Source organism: Balaenoptera acutorostrata, chromosome 2 (assembly GCF_949987535.1).
Source record: "Balaenoptera acutorostrata chromosome 2, mBalAcu1.1, whole genome shotgun sequence".
NCBI classification, from domain to species: Eukaryota; Metazoa; Chordata; class Mammalia; order Artiodactyla; family Balaenopteridae; genus Balaenoptera; species Balaenoptera acutorostrata.
The window spans coordinates 178,813,316-178,833,168 of record NC_080065.1 but is presented as its reverse complement, the minus strand read 5'-3'; the positions used below and the strand labels follow the sequence as shown (position 1 = coordinate 178,833,168).

General features: G+C 51.7%; 2 protein-coding genes and 1 long non-coding RNA gene across 5 annotated transcripts; 1 reads left to right on the top strand and 2 right to left on the bottom strand.

Annotated features, from left to right (window-relative positions):
- Positions 1–339: 339 nt before the first annotated feature.
- CDKN2D (cyclin dependent kinase inhibitor 2D) lies at positions 340–2,846 on the bottom strand. Its single transcript, XM_057540881.1, has 3 exons — positions 2,749–2,846; positions 2,336–2,491; positions 340–1,295 (listed from the first exon to the last, which is right to left on the bottom strand). Exons 2-3 carry the CDS (start codon positions 2,474–2,476, stop codon positions 936–938), a joined length of 501 nt encoding a protein of 166 aa, XP_057396864.1. The 5' UTR covers positions 2,477–2,491; positions 2,749–2,846; the 3' UTR covers positions 340–935.
- A 267-nt stretch (positions 2,847–3,113) lies between these two features.
- On the top strand, positions 3,114–10,315 carry LOC130706390 (uncharacterized). Of its 2 annotated transcripts, XR_009006670.1 has the most exons (4): positions 4,031–4,789; positions 6,343–8,151; positions 8,760–9,956; positions 10,048–10,315. It is a non-coding gene; the product is annotated as an uncharacterized LOC130706390 (long non-coding RNA). The 2 variants fall into 2 exon arrangements; XR_009006669.1 differs by lacking the exons at positions 8,760–9,956; positions 10,048–10,315 and adding an exon at positions 3,114–3,227 and having other exon boundaries at positions 4,659–4,789; positions 6,343–8,655.
- AP1M2 (adaptor related protein complex 1 subunit mu 2) lies at positions 4,590–14,102 on the bottom strand. Of its 2 annotated transcripts, none has more exons than XM_007168974.2 (12): positions 14,018–14,102; positions 12,418–12,574; positions 12,164–12,231; positions 10,040–10,170; positions 9,782–9,929; positions 9,561–9,687; positions 8,919–9,067; positions 8,767–8,838; positions 6,464–6,622; positions 5,830–5,955; positions 5,109–5,184; positions 4,590–4,677 (listed from the first exon to the last, which is right to left on the bottom strand). In XM_007168974.2, the coding sequence occupies exons 1-12, from the start codon at positions 14,057–14,059 to the stop codon at positions 4,655–4,657; spliced, it is 1,278 nt and encodes a 425-aa protein (XP_007169036.1). In that variant the 5' UTR covers positions 14,060–14,102; the 3' UTR covers positions 4,590–4,654. The 2 variants fall into 2 exon arrangements, with proteins under 2 accessions (XP_007169036.1, XP_007169037.1); XM_007168975.2 differs by having other exon boundaries at positions 8,919–9,061.
- Between the last annotated feature and the right edge of the window lie 5,751 nt (positions 14,103–19,853).

Genomic DNA, 19,853 nt, shown 5'->3' with positions numbered 1-19,853 from the left:
ATCCCTAGCCCTGTGACCGCAATCCCCGCCCATGGGCCACGCCTCTGCGGGGAAGGCTGCAGCCACCGCCCACCGCACTCCCCCACCCGCCGGGGCTCCCGGCACCCAGCTGACATCTGGGGGCCCTTTCTCCACTCGCGGTTTCCTGCCTCCCTTCCGTTCCGACAGCGCAAACCGCTGCCCCACCCAGCTCACCCACCGTGGCGCCCTGGGAATTACCACTCTCTCCCCTCCCTCAAAGCATCCAGGATCCGCGACCCCGGTGCCCACCCCCACAAACATCCTGAACACGCAACTTTCCATCGCAGCCTCAAAAATCAGAAGCCACCGGCGCTGTGATCATGCACAAGTCTTAATTTAATGGGTAAAAACATTAAATTACACACACAATTTCTTCCATAAATCATAATAAATAGACTTTTTTTTTTCTTTAACGCTGTACAAGGGACTGGAAACCAAGCTTTCAACAAAATATGAATGAACTCATACTACCCTTTTATTGATTTGGAACACTCCCCCCCCCCCCCATGCCGGAAAGCAGTGTGCACACTTGAGGTCTCTCTCTGGGTACAGCCGGCCAAGGTCGACAGGTTCCAGGAGCCTTGGAAGCGATGACCTCACTCTAGGGCTGGGGCTTTAAACGCTCTGCCCTTGGGACTCGTCTGTAGCCCCAGCAGTCGGGGCGTGGAGGAAACCGAACCGTTTAGGTGGCTGTTGCCTGCAGGAGCCCTTCTCTGCCCAACACACCAAAAGGGGTGAGAAAAAAAAATGAGAAATGTACCTCAAACACACACACCCCAGAAATCAACACCAACAAGCCACAAACTGGTGCCCCTCGGCAGTGGGCAGGAGGAAGAAAGGGAGAAAGTGTTTCTTCCCTCCTCTTCTGACACAGAACCCAGCCGGGTCCTGCTGCCGGAGTGGGTGGCCCCAGGTCACAGTGGTGCCACCGTGTGCCACTGCAGTATGTCCATGAGATCCTTAGCGCCTCTCCCCCTTGCCAGCTCCAGAGGTGTGAGCCCCCTGGCGTCCCTGTGATGAAGATCAGACTCAGCAGCCAGGAAGCCGACCACAGCCGTGTGGCCCTCTCTCACTGCCAGATGGATGGGGAGGGCCCCGGTGCCATCAGGTGCATTGACATCAGCGCCATGCTCCACCAACACTTTCAGGGTGTCAAGGAATCCAGTGCGGGCTGCATCATGGGCTGGAGTGGTGCCGGAGGCATCCTGGACGTTGGGGCTGGCACCTTGCTTCAGGAGCTCCAGGGCAATGGTGGGGCTGCCAAACATCATGACCTGTTCGGGGGGTAGAGGGTTAGGGGGTCTCCAAAGGAGGAGGTCCAGGAAAATGGGTGACTGCAGAGAGGGGTCATTCAGGAGTAGAGAATGCCAGAGACGAGGTCCTCTAGCGAACGAGGAACTTCAGGGAACATCAACTCCCAGGCAGCTGTTGAGACCCCATAGAACAAGATCTGGGAATAAGGACCCTCAAAAAACTGGTCACCCCCCCCCCCCAAGGATAATACACTCCCCCTAGGATATAGCCCCATGGAAACTTTCAAGGAACCTGAGACCCTCCCCCAAGGAACCAGAGACACTTCTCTCCACAGATGGGAAATCATCAGGAAATATGAAACCCCCGCCAGGAAACAGACCTCAGAGAACAGCCCCCTCAAGGGAAAGGAGATGGCCAGGGAATTTGAAACTCCTTCTCCATGGAATTTCCCCCTCCCATATAGTGAGGATGCTCCCAAAGGTACCTGACCCTCTCAAGAAATGGGGTTCCCCTTTTGTAAATGTCCCCAAGGGAAGAGAGACTCCCATGCAATCTGTAACTATTCTCTTATTGGGATCCCCCCAGTAATATGCCAATATGAAAATCCCGCGGGAATGGAGATTCCCCGCCCCCCAAAAACTGGATACCTCTAAGAGAACCCCCCAGAAAATGGGGACACCCTGGAAACATGAATCCTTTCTTCCTGCGGTCGGATCCTCCATGCAAGCTCCAAGAAACCGGAGCCGTCCTCATGAAACCGGGATCCAAAGAAGCTGAACCCTCACCCAAGGAATACGAACTTCTCCAGGGAAACTGAATCCTCCGCAATCAGAGAACAAGGAATACTCCAAAGATGGAAAGTTCTCCCCTCCCCCAACCTAACCCCATCCACCATCCACCTAAGAAAGGGGACATCAGGGAGCCAAGTCAGCCCAGCGATGGAGGAACAGACCCCAGTCGGCTACCAACGGGAACAAGGAGAGAAGAAGGAAGGTGTCTGGGGTCCCGGTCCTCGCCCCGCTCCCCGCCTCGCCCTCGCTGCGGGCGGGCCGGGCCTCACCTGCAGCGCCGTCTTGCCAAAGCGGTTCAGGGCGTCGGGGTGCACCAGCTCGCGGTGCAGAAGGCGGCGCACCTCCTGCACGTCTCCCCGGGCCGCCGCCCCGCTCAGCCGGTCGCCGGCGCGGACCTCCTCCAGCAGCATGTCGATATTTGCGGCCTGCGAAGCCCCCCGCCCCACCCCGACGCGGTCAGTGCGGGGGAGCCCACCAGCGCTGGCCCGAACAACCCTCCCACAGCGTCCCCGGCCTGTGCGAGGATCCTGGTCCGACTCGCCAGTCCGGGGCTCCTGCGCGACCCCCGCCCTCCTGGCCGGCTCCTCCCCCTGTCGGCCGGTGGGCCCGGGCCCAACCCTCCGAGGCCCGCAGCGCCCGGCCCGGCGCCCGCCCCTTGGGGGCCGGGTCTCCCCCAACTCACCCTCCCTCCTCCTCGACGGGCGGGGTCTGTTCTGAGCAGACGCCGACGCCGCAGCCGAGCCGGCCGCCAGGGGGCGGAGCCAGCGCGCTCGGGGTCCCGCCCCCAAACGCCGCGGATTCGTTTTCTTAAGAACTCGCTACGTTTTAGCCCAGCTGCGTTGCCCGGCTCTGGACCCCGTAGTGCCCCGCCCACTCGGCCAGCGCAGCCAATGGCCACGCGTCGCCAGGGGGGCTGTGCGCACCGGCGTGGGCGGGTCCGCTTCTGATTGGACGAACTGCGGCGACCGGTAGACCGCCGGCAATGGCGGGGTTTTCGGTTTTTCAAATGCGCGGGGCGGGCGGGAAAGAGGGCCGGTTTAACTGACCCAGGGGAGAAAGGTCAGGAGCAGGGCAGCGCGGGCCGCTCCGGGACCTCGGCATCTCCGAGGGAAAAGGAGGCAGGGCTGGGGCCGCCCTGTTCGGAGTTCTACCGTGCGATAAGTATTTATTAGCTCTTACTGGGCTGAGCGCTTTATTTGATTCATTCACTCTGTGTGCAGGAACCATTCTGTGTGTGCAGGAACCCGGCGCTGTGGAGCGCACATTCAAGCAACTAAATAATTTTAGATAGTCTTAAGCACGGTGAAGAAAATAAAACGTGGAAATGGGGTGGGTGAGGAAGGAATCACATTCGGCTCAGATGGGGCCAGCCGGGGCACAGCAAGTACAAGGGCGTGGAGGAAAGTTCACGCTGCAGGTGCCACGTGGGTGAGCCTGGGAGGCGAGAGTCGCGGTCGGAGGCTCTTAACAGAGGCCTTCAAACATTTACAGAGCACCTACTGTGTACTAGGCGGCCAAGTGGAGAGCAAGCTGGGTGCCTCCTGCTGCAGGATGCCTACCGTTTAGGGCTGGAGAAGACAATAATTACATATTTTCAGAATGGTATACACTGTGGAGCTGACAAAACGGGATAAGTAATAGTCTCTTGGGAAAAGAAGGCCGTTGAAAGAGAGAGGTCAGAGAGGGCCACCCGGAGGAGGTGACATTTGATTTGAGACCTGAAGGTGAGGGAAGGAGCCATGTGGATATCTGGGGGAAAGCATACCAGGTGGAGACGCTGCAGATGTAAAGGCCCTAAGGTAGGAGCACGCCTAGTAAGTCCAGGAAGAGTGAGGTATAGAGGGAGAGAGGGGGCAGGAGGTGAGGGCAGATAGGTGAGGGGGAGGGGTAATGTTGATCAGGCCTGTGGGCTGCGGTGAGCGCTTGACTTTCACTTTTTAAAAAGAATGGAGCCATGATCTGATTTAGGAGTTAACGGGCGCCCTCTGGCGGCTATGATGGTAACTGGCTGTCGTGGGGGAGGGAAGCCCAGAGCCCTGGGAACCAAAGTGGGGGCAACTGCGAGGGCCCAGATGAGTGACCATCGGGATGAGAAATGGATATGTGTTGCTCACGCTTATCCCAGCACTTCAGGGACAGCCCTGGCACCCCCAGCCCCCAGCCAAGAAACACATAACAGCAGCTAGATTCATTTTTAATGTCATCCGAAAACTCAGAATAGGCCAGCGGGCCTCTGGGCTCAGCAGCTGTGGAGGAGGGCCTCCCCACACCTCCTAAGGCAGGTCACTGCAAGAAGGCACTCATGAGGGGGACTTAAGCCCCTTTTCTATTTCTTCATATAAAATGGGAGGGGGGAGGGGCGGGAGCCTGGAGACAGGGAGACCATCCCTCCCAGCCTATGGGTAAAGGAAAAGGCTGGGAGCCAGCCAGCCCTTAAGAAACTGCTAATTCAGGGACTGCCGTCTCTCTCACACACTCACACACACACACACACACACACATCCCATCTTCCCTCTCTCTCTCTAGAGTCCGCAGTCGGGGCCTGGGGAGAGGACGGCCCGTGTTCAAACCCCCACTTCTTCTCCCTTCTAGCTGGTACGAAGTTGATAATCTGCACGGAAACAATGAGCGGGGACCATCTCAGAATTGGGGAAAGGAGACAAAGGGACAGGCCCCCCACCCAAATCCAGCCCCTTCCCCAGCGCTCATGATCAACCCTACAGGTATGTAACAAGGCTGTGGACGGGCTCAAACATGGGGACTGTAACCATAGCAACAAGCCTGCTTCCAGGCAGTAGATGGGGGTGCTGTGTGTTCAGCCCCTCATCCAAACCCCACCACCACTACCCTGGAACTGGCAACTGTCCCCATTGTAAAGATAAGCAAACCGAGGCCCAGGGTGGCACACTGACAAAGACAGGGTAGACGTGGCGCCAGGCCTGTTGAGTTTTGGAGCCCTCTGAGACAGGATGTATTAAAGCCCCAAGACCATCCCCTTTCATCTCCTTGTCTCCGTCATCCCAGGGAGCTGGGCTGCCTTACCGCCACTCTGGGTGATATAGCGGACCCAGGGCAGGGCCTGGTAACCACTCTTCTCGATGATCTTCATGTATCGGACCTGAAAAGGGATGAAAGGAGGTGGCCCAGGCTAGGGGGAGAGAGCTGGCTGGGGCCAGGGGAAAATATATAACACAACTTCAGGGAATAAGAAAGCACAGGCTTGGGGACTTCCCTGGTGGCACAGTGGTTAAGACTCCGAGCTCCCAATGCAGGGGACCCAGGGTTCGATCCCTGGTCAGGGAACTTGATCCCACATGCATGCTGCAACTAAGAGTTCACATGCCACAACTAAGGAGCCCGCCTGCCACAACTAAGACCCAGTGCAACAAAATAAATAAATAAATATTTTAAAAAAAAAGAAAGCACAGGCTGGGAGAAATGAAGTAACATGGCTCAGGGCAAAGATGTGGCAAGGACAGTGTGTGGGAGGGTTAGGGGAGAGGTGGTCCAGGACAGTGGGAAAGATGGCCCAGTATAAGGGAATAGACACAACACAGTTTAGGCACAGGGCAAAGTAAGAGGGGGAGGGGGAGGGGACCCAGGCTGAGAGCAGAAAAGGCAACACTGTTCCAGGAAAAGACAAGGATGATTGCAAAGGAGAGATGAGCCAGGCCAGGGAACGGAGGTGATCCAAGCCAAGAGACGGGAGAGCAGGGAACCCACTGAGGTCAAGGAGAGGAGCCACTCTGCCCACTTCTCTCACCTGGATCCCGGAGACGGTGAAATAGGGGATCTCAAACTTGACCCCGATGGGGGGCCGGCCCTCTACCTCCTCCTTCTCCACGCTGGGGAGGCCAAAGTGGGCGCGCATCAGGTACTCCTTGCCCCCCTGAGGGCACATGGAGGTATCAGACACACTGAGAGGCCCCTCTATACCCCAGACCATTCTCATGGCAGCCCCTAGGGGTAGGCTCTGCTCTCAGCCCGTTTTACAGACCAGAAAGTAAAGGCTCCTGGCCAAGACTCACAGCCAAAGCTTTTGACTGCAAAGCCTGGTCGGGGACCTTCTAATGATCACCTCCCATTTTCCAGACCCCAATGAACAGCCCCACCAATATCCCAGGGACAGACCAATCCTCCAGCAGCCCAAGGATGTGGGTAACATGATATTGCCTATTTTACAGATGGGCAAACTGAGGCTCCATGAGAGGAAGTGGGATTCCCAAGGCTGTCTGGGATTGGGAAAATTTAACTATTATGCTGGTCTGCTTTCCAGCTTTATCATCCCCGAAGGATAGCCATGTGCACACGTAGGTGGCTCTCTGATTTATTCTCTGCCTTGCCCTCAAGAAGCAGGGGCAGGTCCCCCAGATCCCCCGCCCATCCCCAGTGCTCACCGGAAAAGACTTGATACTCCAGATAACGACGTTCTTCTCTGGCATGTACTTGGCACTGCCTACGCTGGTCTTGAAGCGTGGGGAGTCGGCATCGCTGGGTACCGGCACAGATATCTCCACGCTGTTGGCCACTGACTGCTTCTTAAACTGCCCCTTGGCCTGTCAGTGGAGAGAACATGGGGCATGAAGAATTCACTCATGCAAATATTCACCAAGGCCTTTTCATGTGCCAGCTCATCAAGAGCCCTGAAGTGGAGACCATAATCCAGCCTATTTTCCAGATGAGGAAACAGAGGCACAGAGAAGTTAAAGCATTTGCCTGGAGACACACAGCCAACAAGTGGCAGAGCCGGGGTCCACACCCAGGAGAGACTCCAGAGGTCCTGATTTTGTTTTTTTGTTTTGTTTTTTGGCTGCACACACAGCATGCAAGATCTTAGTTCCCCGACCAGGGATGGAACTCACGCCCCCTGCAGTGGAAGCGCAAAGTCTTAACCACTGGACCACCAGGGAAGTCCCCCAGAGGCCCTGCTTTTGGTGCCTTCCGTTTGGAAAGTGTCATACACCTTTGCCTGGTTCAAAAGATCCCTCATTTGAGCAGCCCCTAGGGCAGGCTCTGCTCTCAGCCCACTTCACAGACAAGAAAGTGAAGGCTCCTGGCCAAGACTCACAGCCGAAGCTTCTGACTGCAAAGCCTGATGGGTCCTCAGCCCGTCACAGAGTTTTCATTTGAAAGCTGACATTTACTGACCCCCTACCATGTGCTGGGCCCTGTGCCAAGCAGTTAGCCCTCTCACTAATTCTCTAAAGTAGGAGTCATTCCTAAGGTCCATTTTACAGATGAGAAGACTGAGGCCCAGAGAGAAAGAGCTTTTGCCCGAGTCACGTAGTTGATAACCAGCACAGCAGGGATTTGACCCAAGCCTGTGTTTTCAATCCTCACATGTTCTCCTTACTGATGTTACAACATTATAGCCAGATCTAGATCTGTGTGACTTGGGACAAGCTTTTAACACAAGGACTCTAAGTGTCCATGTGCAGTGACTAGCATTATGATGACTGCTCTTATTTATGAATTTGGTGGTGGTGGGGAATATATGAGAGGTGGGATTGGGGCCAGAGGACCTGGAGGTAAAACAAGGCAGGGGGTGTTCTTTCTGGAAGGCACCAGCTTTAAGGCCCTTTCCACTTTCCCTGCCTGCAGAGACGGGGACACTGGGGATGTCAACACCCCCGCCCCCCGCCCCGTGACCGTCCACTCCACAACCCAGCTCCCCGAAGACTCTAAGACTGGGGAACAAAGTTAAATCTGAGAACACAGACTCTTGAGCCAGGCAGACCCAAGTTCAACGTGCCCGCTCCCTTCCTAGATGAATGACATCTTAATTCTTCTGGGCCTCAGTTTCCCCATCTGTAAAAGGGGCTAACTATATGCTCTGGAAAAGCTCTTGCTTGGGGCACTGGGAAACAAGCACAGGGCTATTCAAGGCAAGGTGAACCACAATAGCCAGGAACTGAAAAAAACCCATGCAAGAGACGGGACAGAAGATTCTCACGGTGGAATATTCTACAGCCACAGAAATGGATGCACTAAGCTCTGGCTGCTGGGATTCCTCTTAAAAATCCACGTTACCTGAACAAAGCAAATTATACAAAAAGTCATACAGCTCCAGTCCATGGATATAAAGGTCAGAAACCGGAAGAATGAAATATTTGTGGTTATAAATGCAGGTGGCAAAACTATAAAGAAAAGCAAAGAAATTATTTACAGGAAATTCAAAATTGTGATTACCTGCGGGCAAAGGAGGAGCAGTAATTGGGGGAGGGGCAGGTGGGGGTTCAGAGGAGCTGGTGGAGCCAGGCACATTCAAATAAGCTGTGTGGTTTATTATTAATCTTTAAACCATATAAATACACTCTATGGTTTATATATGTGTATGAAAGTAAATAAGTAAAACAGATCATGTGTCAGATGGTGGTAAGTAATAAGGGAAAAACTACAGCAAAGAAGGGAGGTGGGGAAATCAGGGAGGGCTTCTCTGAGGAGGTGACATTTAAGCAAAGAACTGAAGGAGGTGAAGGAGCAAGCTATGTGGATATATGGGTGGCTGGGGGCAGAATGATCCAGGGGACAGCCGGGGACCATGCCTGGCATGTTTGAAAACCAGCCAGAAGACCCACGTGGCTGGAAGGAAGTGAGGAGCAGGGAGAGAGGTAGGAGATGAGGTTAGACTGATGGGGGGGGGGGTGCAGGTATGAAGGGGTGGATCCAGCATTGTGAGTAATTATTCCCCAGGGCCCACCTTGACCATGATCTCCACGCGGCTGTGGGAGAATTTCTCAATGACAGATTCAATCCAGATCAGCGGCTTGACCTACAGACAGAGGAAGAGGGAGTTCTCCGAGGCTCTGGGGTCAACTCTCACCCCTTGCCAGGGGCTTCACCCTGCCTTACCTGGGTGCTGAGGCGGTAGGACATGAGCTCGAAGTCACCGTCGGGCGGAATGAAGGAGATGGTACGGTCGTTGTCGAAGCGAGACAGCCGCACACACTGGTGGAATTTCACATCCTCCAGTTCCACGGACTTGTTCTTGCTCCCTGAAACTCGGAGCCGAGTTAGCAGCGTGATCCTGGAGCCTGGGGCGACCCTGGAGCCCGGGGCACGGTCCCTATCCTTGTCTTCCCTTTCTACCGCTACGATCACCCCCATTTAACAGATGAGGAAACTGAGGCCCGGAGTGGATGAGTAACTTGCCCAGGGTCACCCAGCTGGCCAGGAGCGGAGCTAGGATCTGAACTCCGGGAATCAGGCTCTTGCTGCCAGGTTGTTAAATATGATGCTATTCTGTCTCCTACTGCCGCTAGAATGTCAGATCCATGAGGGCAGGGATTTTTTTCTTCACTATGGTGTCCTTGCGCCTGGCACTCAATAATGAAGCAGTTGTTTGTGCAAGAAACCAGCAGCTGCAGTACTGGTCATAACCAGAAGAGGGCGGGCGAGTGCTATTTCAGAACTGACTGCAAGTCTCTCGGTACCACCCACCCGTGATGGGACGAAGTCTCAGGCTCCCGCTTGCGCCCCCTTCCAGAAACTTACGGCCAGTGAGCTCGAAGAGCACGCGGTCATTGAGGCCCAGCCTCAGCTCTGGCATTCCCGACAGAAACACTTTGAGCTTGATGGTGCCCACGATCTCACTCAGCAGGACACTGCCGTTGGCGTTGACCTAAGGATGCACACATGGGGGGGTCAACAGGCATAGGGCCCACTCTCCTGCCCTAAGGCCGTGGCAGGGGTGGGGAAGAGGTGTAGGGGCTCACCAGCAGGTTGACGGACTCTATGACATCGATGAAGACTTCGTTCTTCTTGTATTTGATGCCCTCCGAGCGCCAGGACACAGCATTGGTGACAGTGGGTGGCACTCGTGACTTGCCCGTCTCCAGCTTGTTGCCCTGCTGCGTGATGTATCTGGCAGGAAGGCAGGGAGATGAGCAGGTAGGCCCAGGGACACTTCCCCAGCCCTCCCCAACTTTCTTCCACCCATGGCCCACCCTGTGGTTGACCCATGGCCCACTCACTCCTGCAGGATTTTGCTGTCCGTGGTCTGTGGGAAGCCGAAGTCCATGAGCTCATCCAGCAGCTCGTAGACGATGACGAAGTTGTCTCGAATGCTTTCCTCCTCCAGCTCCTTGAAGTATTCAGAGAATACCTGCAGGTTCAGGGAGACCGACATCCACAGAGGTGTGGCTGGTGTAGCTGTGGGCTGAGTCCCCACTCACCCAGCCAGCCACCCAACAAGCAACTACTGAGCGCCTACTGTATACCACTGTCGGTATATTAATGGTGAACAAAGCCAACAGGGTCTCTGCCCTCCTGGAACAGACCCACCTCAGAACAAGGTTTGTAAATGCATGAAATAAAATACACAAGATGGGAATTCCCTGGTGGTCCAGTAGTTAGGACTCTGCGCTTTCACTGCCAAGGGCCCAGGTTTCATCCCTGGTTAGGGAACTAAGATCTCACAAGCCAAGACGCGCCACGCAGCAAAAAACAAAAAAAACCAAAAAAACCCGCAAGATGGCAAAGGAAAACTGTTACACAGAAATACGTCTCAGTTCATGGACTCCCTGAATTCTATCCAGGGGCCCTTGGGAGGACTTGGGGGACCCCACGATGGGAGTCCCTGGGATTAATAGGTATCACCACAGCAGAGAACCTGTCAGTCACCCAGCATTGGAAACCCCATCCTTCATCCTGCTCCAGCCTCTCTGGCCTTTTTTCTGTTCCCATCTCAGGGCCTTTGCACATGCTATGCCCACCGCTTAGGACACTGTCCTCACAGCAGTCTCCTTGTGACAGGCCTCAGCTCCTCAGTGAAGCCACCACTATCCCTCGACCCCTGTGAGTATCAGGGTGAGACTAGCACCCCAGTCACTGGTTATCACAATGTCCCTTTGAATCTCCTTCTTGCTCTTTATTTTTTTATATACATATTTATTTATTTATTTATTTATTTATTTTTTGGGGGGGTCTTTGTTGCTGTGCACGGGCTTTCTCTAGTTGCGGAGAGTAGGAGCGGGGGCTATTCTTTGCTGCGGTGCGTGGGCTTCTCTTTGCAGTGGCTTCTCTTGTTGCAGAGCATGGGCCCTAGAACGTGAGGGCTTCAGTAGTTGTGGCGCACGGGTTTAGTAGTTGTGGCTCACGGGCTCTAGAGCACAGGCTCGGTAGTTGTGGCGCACAGCCTTAGTTGCTCTGTGGCATGTAGGACCTTCCCGGACCAGGGCTCGAACCTTTGTCCCCTGCATTTGCAGGTGGATTCTTAACCACTGTGCTACCAGGGAAGTCCCTCCTTCTTGCCCTTTAACTCCTCAGCATAGGCAGGGACCGTGCCTGTCTTATGCACAGCTGTGTCCCCACCTCTGCCTGGCAGGGAGGAGACACATCAATACAGATCTCTTGTTTGTCAAAGTATATTATATTTACTAGGAATTTTTTTTGGCTGCACCTTGTGGTATGCGGGATCTTAGGTCCCTGACCAGGGATCGAACCCGTGTGCCCTGCAGTGGAAGCACGGAGTCTTAATCACTGGATGGCCAGGGAAGTCCAGGACTCTGTGCTTTCACTGCCAAGGGTGTGGGTTCGATCCCTGGTCAGGAACTAAGATCCCATAAGCCGCACGGCGACCAAAGGAAAAAAAAAAGTATTTACTGAGCACTTTCTCAGTCAATGAGAATGGCATATAGTAAGGGCTCAATAAATTACTATATGATAGTATGATACAACATTAGTGGTAATGCTAACAATAATACCAAACCTTTATTGAGCACTTACTGTATACTGAGCACTGCTTTAGGTGCTTTAGAAGTACAAATTTGATTAATTTGTACAACAACCCTGCGGCAGGACTAAACCCAGTTTAGAGGCACAGAGAGAAGTGACTTGTTCAAGGTCACACAGCCAGGAAGTGGGGGAGCTGGGTCTGGAACCCAGTTCCCTCTGGTTCAGATTTGAGCACCGGAGACCTCCTTGGTTCCTACCCTATAGGGCGAGATGATCCCACAGCAGCTAATGAGAACACAGAGTGATGGGGCTTTGATGGTGACACCCCCAGGGAAAGCTTCCTAGGAGAGATGGATTCCGAAAAAGGTGGGCAAAACAGGTAGACAGACAGACCAGCCGGCCAATGGAAGGCCAGGACCTACCTCCACTGTCTTGTAGAGGAAGGAGTACACGAGGGAGGCATTGGCGTTCTTCAGCGTGGTGGCCACCACTGCAGGCAGCGAGGTTAAGGAAAAGGTGCCATTTTGGAGGGTTCCAATGGAGCACAGACCCTGAACCCTCACCCTCCAGCCTGAGCCACTGCTGTATTGTGCACCTCTTGTCCCAGCCCACCACCTCTGGGCCTGAGCTGCCCACCACTCCGGGCCCCCAGGGATCCTCCCGTGGCCCCGGATACAGTAGAGGTTGCTGTATTTGATCCACAGGAAGTGGACCCGGCCGTGGCTCATCAGTGGGGCCAGGGCGCCCTCCTCCTCCCGCTGCATGAGCAGAGGCATGAAGTGCTCAATCTCACTCATGGCCACATCGCCCTTGTAGTTGCGGCTGATCAAGGGCTGAGGGTGGGCAGAGAAGGTCTGGTCACTGCTGGGATCCAGGGACTCTACGCCCGGGGGCATCAGAGTGCCAAGCTCTGACCCTACTTGCTGGCTGAGGGGGTGTGGGCAAGGCTCTGCCTCTCTGCATCTCAGTTTCCTCCTCTGCAAAATGGGCACGTGATAATGACAGCTAGAGCATCTAGAGCCCTCACTGACATCTACTAAAGCCTGGTTGTTTGCTGATTTTTTTTTTTTTTAAGATTTATTGATTGATTGACTGATTGATTGATTGCTATGTTGGGTCTTCGTTTCTGTGCTAGGGCTTTCTCTAGCTGCGGCAAGCGGGGGCCACTCTTCATCGCGGTACGCGGGCCTCTCACTATCGCGGCCTCTCGTTGCGGAGCACAGGCTCCAGACGTGCAGGCTCAGCAGTTGTGGTTCACGGGCCCAGTTGCTCCACGGCATGTGGGATCCTCCCAGACCAGGGCTCGAACCCGTGTCCCCTGCATTAGCAGGCAGATTCTCAACCACTGCGCCACCAGGGAAGCCCCCTGCTGATTTATTCTGTTGTCACCACAACCCTATGAGGTAGGTGGTATCACCATCTCCGTTTTACAGACGGGGAAACTGAGGTATGAACCACGCCCACAGTAAGTGAGGAAGCTGGGAATTGAACGAAGATGCCCCGGCTCCAGAATTCCTGCTCTCAAGCCAGGCTCCATATGCACCAAATCGGTGAGGTAGGGACGATGAAAGGAAAGAAAGAGAGAAAAAAAGAAAAGAAACAATTATATCCATATATCTCTTATAGTTCATATAGCTCTGCCTGGCAGGCAGCAAGCGGTCAATAATAATAATACCTACTTGGTGAGGTTGTTTAGTCCAGTGTTTAGAACAGAGAGGGCACCCGCAGGTCCTCACACACCTTAGCTCCCACTATGATTATTATCAGAAATATTATTTTCACCGCCACTGTTATTATTGCTACTGAATGACAAGATGAATGGGAGGGGGCACCAGAAAGGGACAAGACAGCCCCAAAGGGGAATTAGGGTCTCCAGCCCCTGCTGTCTTTCCCAAATATTAGTACTGTGGATGATGATGGTGACAGAAATAATAATTTCAGTTGATTGAACGCCTAACGTTTGCAGCAGGGCTACTGTGCTAGGTGGTATACACGCACAAGGTTGTATTCGTTCTTCTTGGGTGGGGACTTCTGTTATTCCCATTTGTACGGACAGGGAGACTGAGGCTCAGAGAGGAGAAGCCCCTTGCCTCAGACACGCGGCTAGTGAACAGTGGAGGTGGGATTCGACGCGGGACTCCCAGGGATTGGGGGAGGGGTGTCCCCACGCCCCCAGAGCTTTCCGGGGCCTCGTTGCCTGTAAGGAGGGGCCGCCCCTAGGTCCGGGAGGGTGCAGCCTCACCTGTCCGTTCCCCACTCCCTGCGCCCAACCTCACCTTGCCCTTGACATCGAGGATGAAGACAGCCGAGGCGGACATGGTGGCGGCCGGCGGACCTGGCTGGTGGGGAGGGAGGGCCTGGAGGCGACGGTGGCGCCGCTTCCTTCTTCCTGCGGAAGCGCCCGCGCGCAGGTGAGCACCCAGGTGAGCGCGTCTTAAAGGGGAGGCCACCAGGTGAGCGGCGCAGTCTGCCGACGTGAAGACGCTGCGGCGGCGGGGAGGGGCGGAGCTTCGGATGGGACAGCTGCCCCGCCTCACTTTCCCTTTGCGCCCTGGAGGGGTGGTGGGTGGAGACCCCAGACCAACCAACTATGCATCCAACCAACCATCCACCCATCCATCCATCCATCCATCCATCCATTCATTCATCTATCCATCCAACCAATCAACCATTCATCCATCCACCCATCCACTCATCTTTTTTTTTAATTAATTGATTAATTTTTTATTTTAGTTTATTGTTTTGGCTGCGTTGAGTCTTCGTTCGTTGCTGTGCGCAGGCTTTCTCTAGTTGCGGCGAACAGGGGCTACTCTTCGTTGCGGTGCAGGGCTTCTCGTTGCGGTGGCTTCTCTTGTTGCAGAGCACCAGCTCTAGGCGTGTGGGCTTCAGTAGTTGTGGCACGCGGGCTCAGTAGTTGTGGCTCGCAGGCTCTCGAGTGCAGGCTCAGTAGTTGTGGCGCACGGGCTTAGTTGCTCCGCGGCATGTGGGATCCTCCTGGACCAGGGCTCGAACCTGTGTCCCCTGCACTGCAGGCGGATTCTTAACCACTGTGCCACCAGGGAAGTCCCCGTCCACTCATCTTGTTTCTTCTGTCACTCCCACATGCATGTGCGCCCCAATAGAGCAAGGACTTTGTCCTTTTCATGTCTGTGTCCCCAGGGCCCAGTGCTGGGTGCTCAATATGTGTTTAATTAATTAATTAATACCATAAATATTTACTAAATAATTTATTCTTTCACTCAATGACAAGAACTGTGAGTTACACTCTTAGCAGGACAAATGTAGCTGCCTTTTTTTTTTTTTTTTTTTTTTGGCCACAGCCATGTGGGATCTTAGTTCCCCCACCAGGGATCAAACAAATGTCCCCTGCCGTGGAAGCTCAGAGTCTTTTTTTTTTTTTCTAACTTATTTTATTTTTATTTATTTTTGGCTGTGTTGGGTCTTTGTTGCTGCACGCGGGCTTTCTCTAATTGTGGTGAGCGGGGGCTACTCTTGAAGCGCAGAGCACTAATCACTGGACCGCCAGGGAATTCCCCAAGTAGCTGCTTTTATTGTTATTCCTAATGTTACTCTTTAAATTTTTTTTTAATTAAAAAAATTTTTATACCGTTTTTAAAGGTCACACTCCATTTGCAATTGTTACAAAATATTGGCTATATTCCCCGTGCTGTACAATACATGCTGTAGCGTATCTTACACCTAATAGTTTGTGCCTCACCCCCATCCCTATATTGCCCCTCCCCCTGCCACTGGTAACCATTAGTTTATCCTCTATATCTGTGAGTCTGGTTCTTTTTTGTTGTATTCACTGGTTTGTCGTACTTTTTAGATTCCACATGTAAGTGATATAATACAGTATTTGTCATTCTCTGTCTGACTTATTTCACTTAACATAATGCCCTCAAGTCCATCCATGTTGCTGCAAATAGCAAAATTTTGTTCTTTTTTACAGCTGAGTAGTATTCCATTGTGTATATATACTACATCTTTTTTATCCATTCATCTGTTGACGGGCACTCTAAAGTTACTCTTTTTTTTTTTAATTTATTTTATTGGGGAATTCCCTGGAAGTCCAGTGGTTAGGACTCCATGCTTTCACTGCCGAGGGTGTGAGTTCGATCCCTAGTCAGGGAACTAAGATCCCACAAATCACAGGGCGTGGCCAAAAATAAATAAATAAATAAATAAATAAATAAATAAAATTTATTTTATTGAAGTATAGTTGATTTACAATGTTGTGTTAATTTCTGCTGTACAGCAAACTGATTCAGTTATACATATATATACATTCTTTTTCATATTCTTTTCCATTATGGGTTTATCACAGGATATTGAATATAGTTCCCTGTGCTATACAGTAGGACCTTGTTTTTTTTTAATTAATTAATTAATTAATTATATTTTTGGCTGCATTGGGTCTTCGTTGCTGGGCGCAGGCTTTCTCTAGTTGCAGTGAGCCGGGGCTACTCTTCATTGCGGTGCGCGGGCTTCTCATTGTGGTGGCTTCTCTTGTTGCGGAACTCGGGCTCTAGGCATGCGGGCTTCAGTAGTTGTGGCTTACGGACTCTAGAGCACAGGCTCAGTAGTTGTGGCACATGGGCTTAGTTGCTCCGCGGCATGTGGGATCTTCCTGGACCAGAGCTCAAACCCATGTCCCCTGCATTGGCAGGCAGATTCTTAACCACTGCACCACCAGCGAAGGCCAGGACCTTGTTGTTTATCCATACTATATATAATAGTTTGCTTCTGCTAATCCCAAACTCCCAATCCATCCCTCTCCCACCCCCTCCCCCTTGGCAACCACAAGTCTATTCTCTGTGTCTGTGAGTCTGTTTCTGTTTCGTAGATAAATTCATTTGTGTCATATTTTAGATTCCACATGTGATATCATATGATATTTGTCTGTCTGACTTATTTCACTTAGTATGATAATCTCTAGATTCATCCATGTTGCTGCAAATGACATTATTTCATTCTTTTTTTATAGCTGAGTGGTATTCCATTGCATATATGTACCACATCTTCTTTATCCCCTAACGTTAACTCTTTTTTTTTGTTGTTTTGGCTGTTCCACGCAGCTTGTGGGATCTTAGTTCCCTGACCAGGGATTGAATCCGGGCCCTCAGCAGTGAGAGCATGGAGTCCTAACCACTGTACTGCCAGTGAATTCCCTCCCCTGATGTTACTCTTATTCATTCCCAACGTATTTATAAGGTCCTACTATGTGACATTAGGATGTTGATAGAATGTTGAAGAGATAAATGGTCATCATTAGTATGACTATAATTGTTATATTATTCACTCAACCAACATTTATTGAGCACCTACTGTGTGCTAGACTGGATATTTGGAAGCCACTTTCATTATGGTGATGATGGTTCATTCAGTGAGTGAATATTTATTGAGCGCTCCTGTGGCACTATGGATGGTGACGCAGACAAAGCCACTCCACTGCTCTCCTCCTAGGGAGGGCGAGAGGTATGCAACTTGAAAACCAAAAAATAAGGTGACCCTTGGGAATTCCCTGGCGCTCCAGTGATTAGGACTCCATGCTTTCACTGCAGAGGGCCCAGGTTCCATCCTTGGTCAGGGAACTAGGATCCCACAAGCTGTGAGGCTGGCAGAAAAAAAAAAAAAAATCCCTGATAAAGGTGGGAGCCCTGAAGGCAGGGAGTTGGGGTGTGTGTGTGTGTGTGTGTGTGTGTGTGTGTGTGTGTTGGAGAATAAATGTGGGGCTGTGAGGCAGGGAGATCAGAGAAGGAGCTGACATTTGAGAAAGTCCTGAGGGTAAATGGTGATGTGATGAGATCCCATTATTGCCAGGGACTATTTGCTGATCCCTTAACTGTGTTGAGGTTCATGGGCTTCCCAACCCTGAATTTCCACCGTGATCTTCAGAGCAGGGGCGACCCAAGAGAAAGTCCCACTGCAGAGCCTGGCACAAAGCTGGTAGTAGTATTGTTTCTGTTGTTGTTCGTGTGTGTGCTGGTTGAGTGCATGGGCTCTGGACCCTACTGCTTGGGCTCAAGTCCTGGGTATGCAAGCAGCCAGCTGTATGGCCTCGGGCACCTGGCTTCCCCTCCCTGGATCTCGGTTTGCACATCTGTGAAATACAGTTAAAACTGCACTTTCCTATAACCAACAAGGACCTACTGTATAACACAGAGAATGTATTCAATATTGTGTAGTAACCTATAAGGGAAAAGAATCTGAAGAATAATGTGTATGTGTATATATATATATATATATATATATATATATATATATATAGTATAACTGAATCACTATGCTGTACACCTTAAACTAATATGATATTGTAAATCAACTATACTTCAATTAAAACACACACAAATAAAATAAAAAAGAGAAAAACTAGGGGGGGATCAATCAGGAACTTGGGATTACATACACACACTACTATATATAATAAGGTAGATAACCAACAAGGACCTACTGTATAGCACGGGGAACTCTACTCAATATTCTGTGATAACCTATATGAGAAATGAATCTGAAAAAGAATGAATATATGCATATGTATAACTGAATCACTTTGCTGTATACCTGAAACTAACACAACATTGTAAATCAACTATACTCCAATAAAATTTTTTTAAAAACCTTGCAAAATGAAAAAAAAGAGAATAAAAGGAAAAAAGGAAAAAAGAAACAGAACAAAATAAAAACAAACACAAAAAAACACAGTAAAAAAACCCACTGCTCTTTCCTGATGAGGTTACAGTGCAGCTCAACTGAGTTATGACATGCAACACGATGCTTGGAACTGTGCCTGGGACGGAGCCGATGCTCAATAATGTTACTATTATTTGCTATTATTACTATTATTTACTGTATGGCAGTTAAGGATACAGGTGCTGGGTTTGAATCCTGACTCCACCACAGCTGTAAGGCATTGGGCTAGTGATGGCACCTTTTGTGCCTCAGTCTCCCCTTCTGTTAAATGGGTATGAAAGTCGTGGTTGCTGTCTCCTCAGGCTCCATCACTGAGTTACTAGGCATAACTCAATGCCTGGCACAGCACCTCCCCTCCCAGCTCATCAGCTACTGTGGACCCTGGGTTCCACCCCAAGATTGTTGGCAGGGAAGTTTGTAGTGGGGAGGGGAAAGGAAAGGGAAAATAAATCTCAGCCTGCCTGAGAATGATCGTGCTTCACAGAGGGAGGGAGGGTCCTGCAGGGCCTATAGGGGGAGACACTCAGCTCTCCCATGCTTAGTCCCTCCTTCCCCAAACCCAGCCCCAGATCTTTATCAGCCCCTGAAGGGGGGATGGGCATCCCCACAGGGGACTTGAGGAAGGAAGGAGAGAGGACAGCAGCTATCAGAGCCACCCATTGCCTCTAACATCATTCACTGAGCACTTATCTTCATGTCCTCTTACAGAGAAAGAAACAGAAGCACAGAGGGGTGAAGCCACTTGCCCAAGACCACACAGCAATTGAGCCAGAATTTGAACCTGAGTTGTGGAGTTTGAGACCTGGGTCCCAGCCCTCTTCTGTCTCATTACAGGATACAAGCATTATTGTTACTAACAATAGCTAACCCCTATTTGGTGCTCACAATGCTCAGGGGCTCCCCTAAAAGTCTCCCATGTGGGAGACAATGTTCTGAGTTAGGAAACCTGTTATCTCCATTTGACAGGAAAACTGAGGCTCAGAAAGAGTGAATGATTTGTACAAAAATCACCCAGCCAGCGGAGGCAGAGCTGGAAATTCTAGCCCTGCAAAGCCCAAGGTTTTAGGTTGCCTCTGCCCAAAAGAGGGGTGTCCTTCATGCCTCGACCAGCCCCTTGCTCAGAAGGTAAACTGGGTGGATTGAGGACACTGCCAGACCCTCGCCCCAACCCCAGCATCATTGAACATTGCAAGGGCCCTTCTCCTGGGGCCCTCAGATGTTTTCAGGCAGTAAACAGAACCTAAAAGCCTGGGCCCAGCGCCCTGGAATCTGAAACTCAAGGTCTGTTTGGCTGAAAAATTCATGAGCCCAAAAGCTTCAGTGGGATCAGAGAACAGAGCAGCTCTGTGTGCCCAGCTTCCCCACTGCAGCTGCAACCTCCCCCGTCCCTAGAGGCTGAGGCCCTGCCCCAGTTCCTCC

Coding starts and splice junctions, on each gene's coding strand:
- CDKN2D (XM_057540881.1), bottom strand. CDS start 2,476: ATGCTGCTGGAGGAGGTCCGCGCCGGCGACCGGCTGAGCGGGGCGGCG. Junction 1,296..2,335: donor TTGGCAAGACGGCGCTGCAG/GTGAGGCCCGGC, acceptor CCCCCCGAACAG/GTCATGATGTTTGGCAGCCC.
- AP1M2 (XM_007168974.2), bottom strand. CDS start 14,059: ATGTCCGCCTCGGCTGTCTTCATCCTCGATGTCAAGGGCAAG. Junction 10,171..12,163: donor TCCTCTACAAGACAGTGGAG/GTAGGTCCTGGC, acceptor CTGAACCTGCAG/GTATTCTCTGAATACTTCAA. Junction 5,956..6,463: donor GGAGTATCAAGTCTTTTCCG/GTGAGCACTGGG, acceptor ATGTGCCCTCAG/GGGGGCAAGGAGTACCTGAT.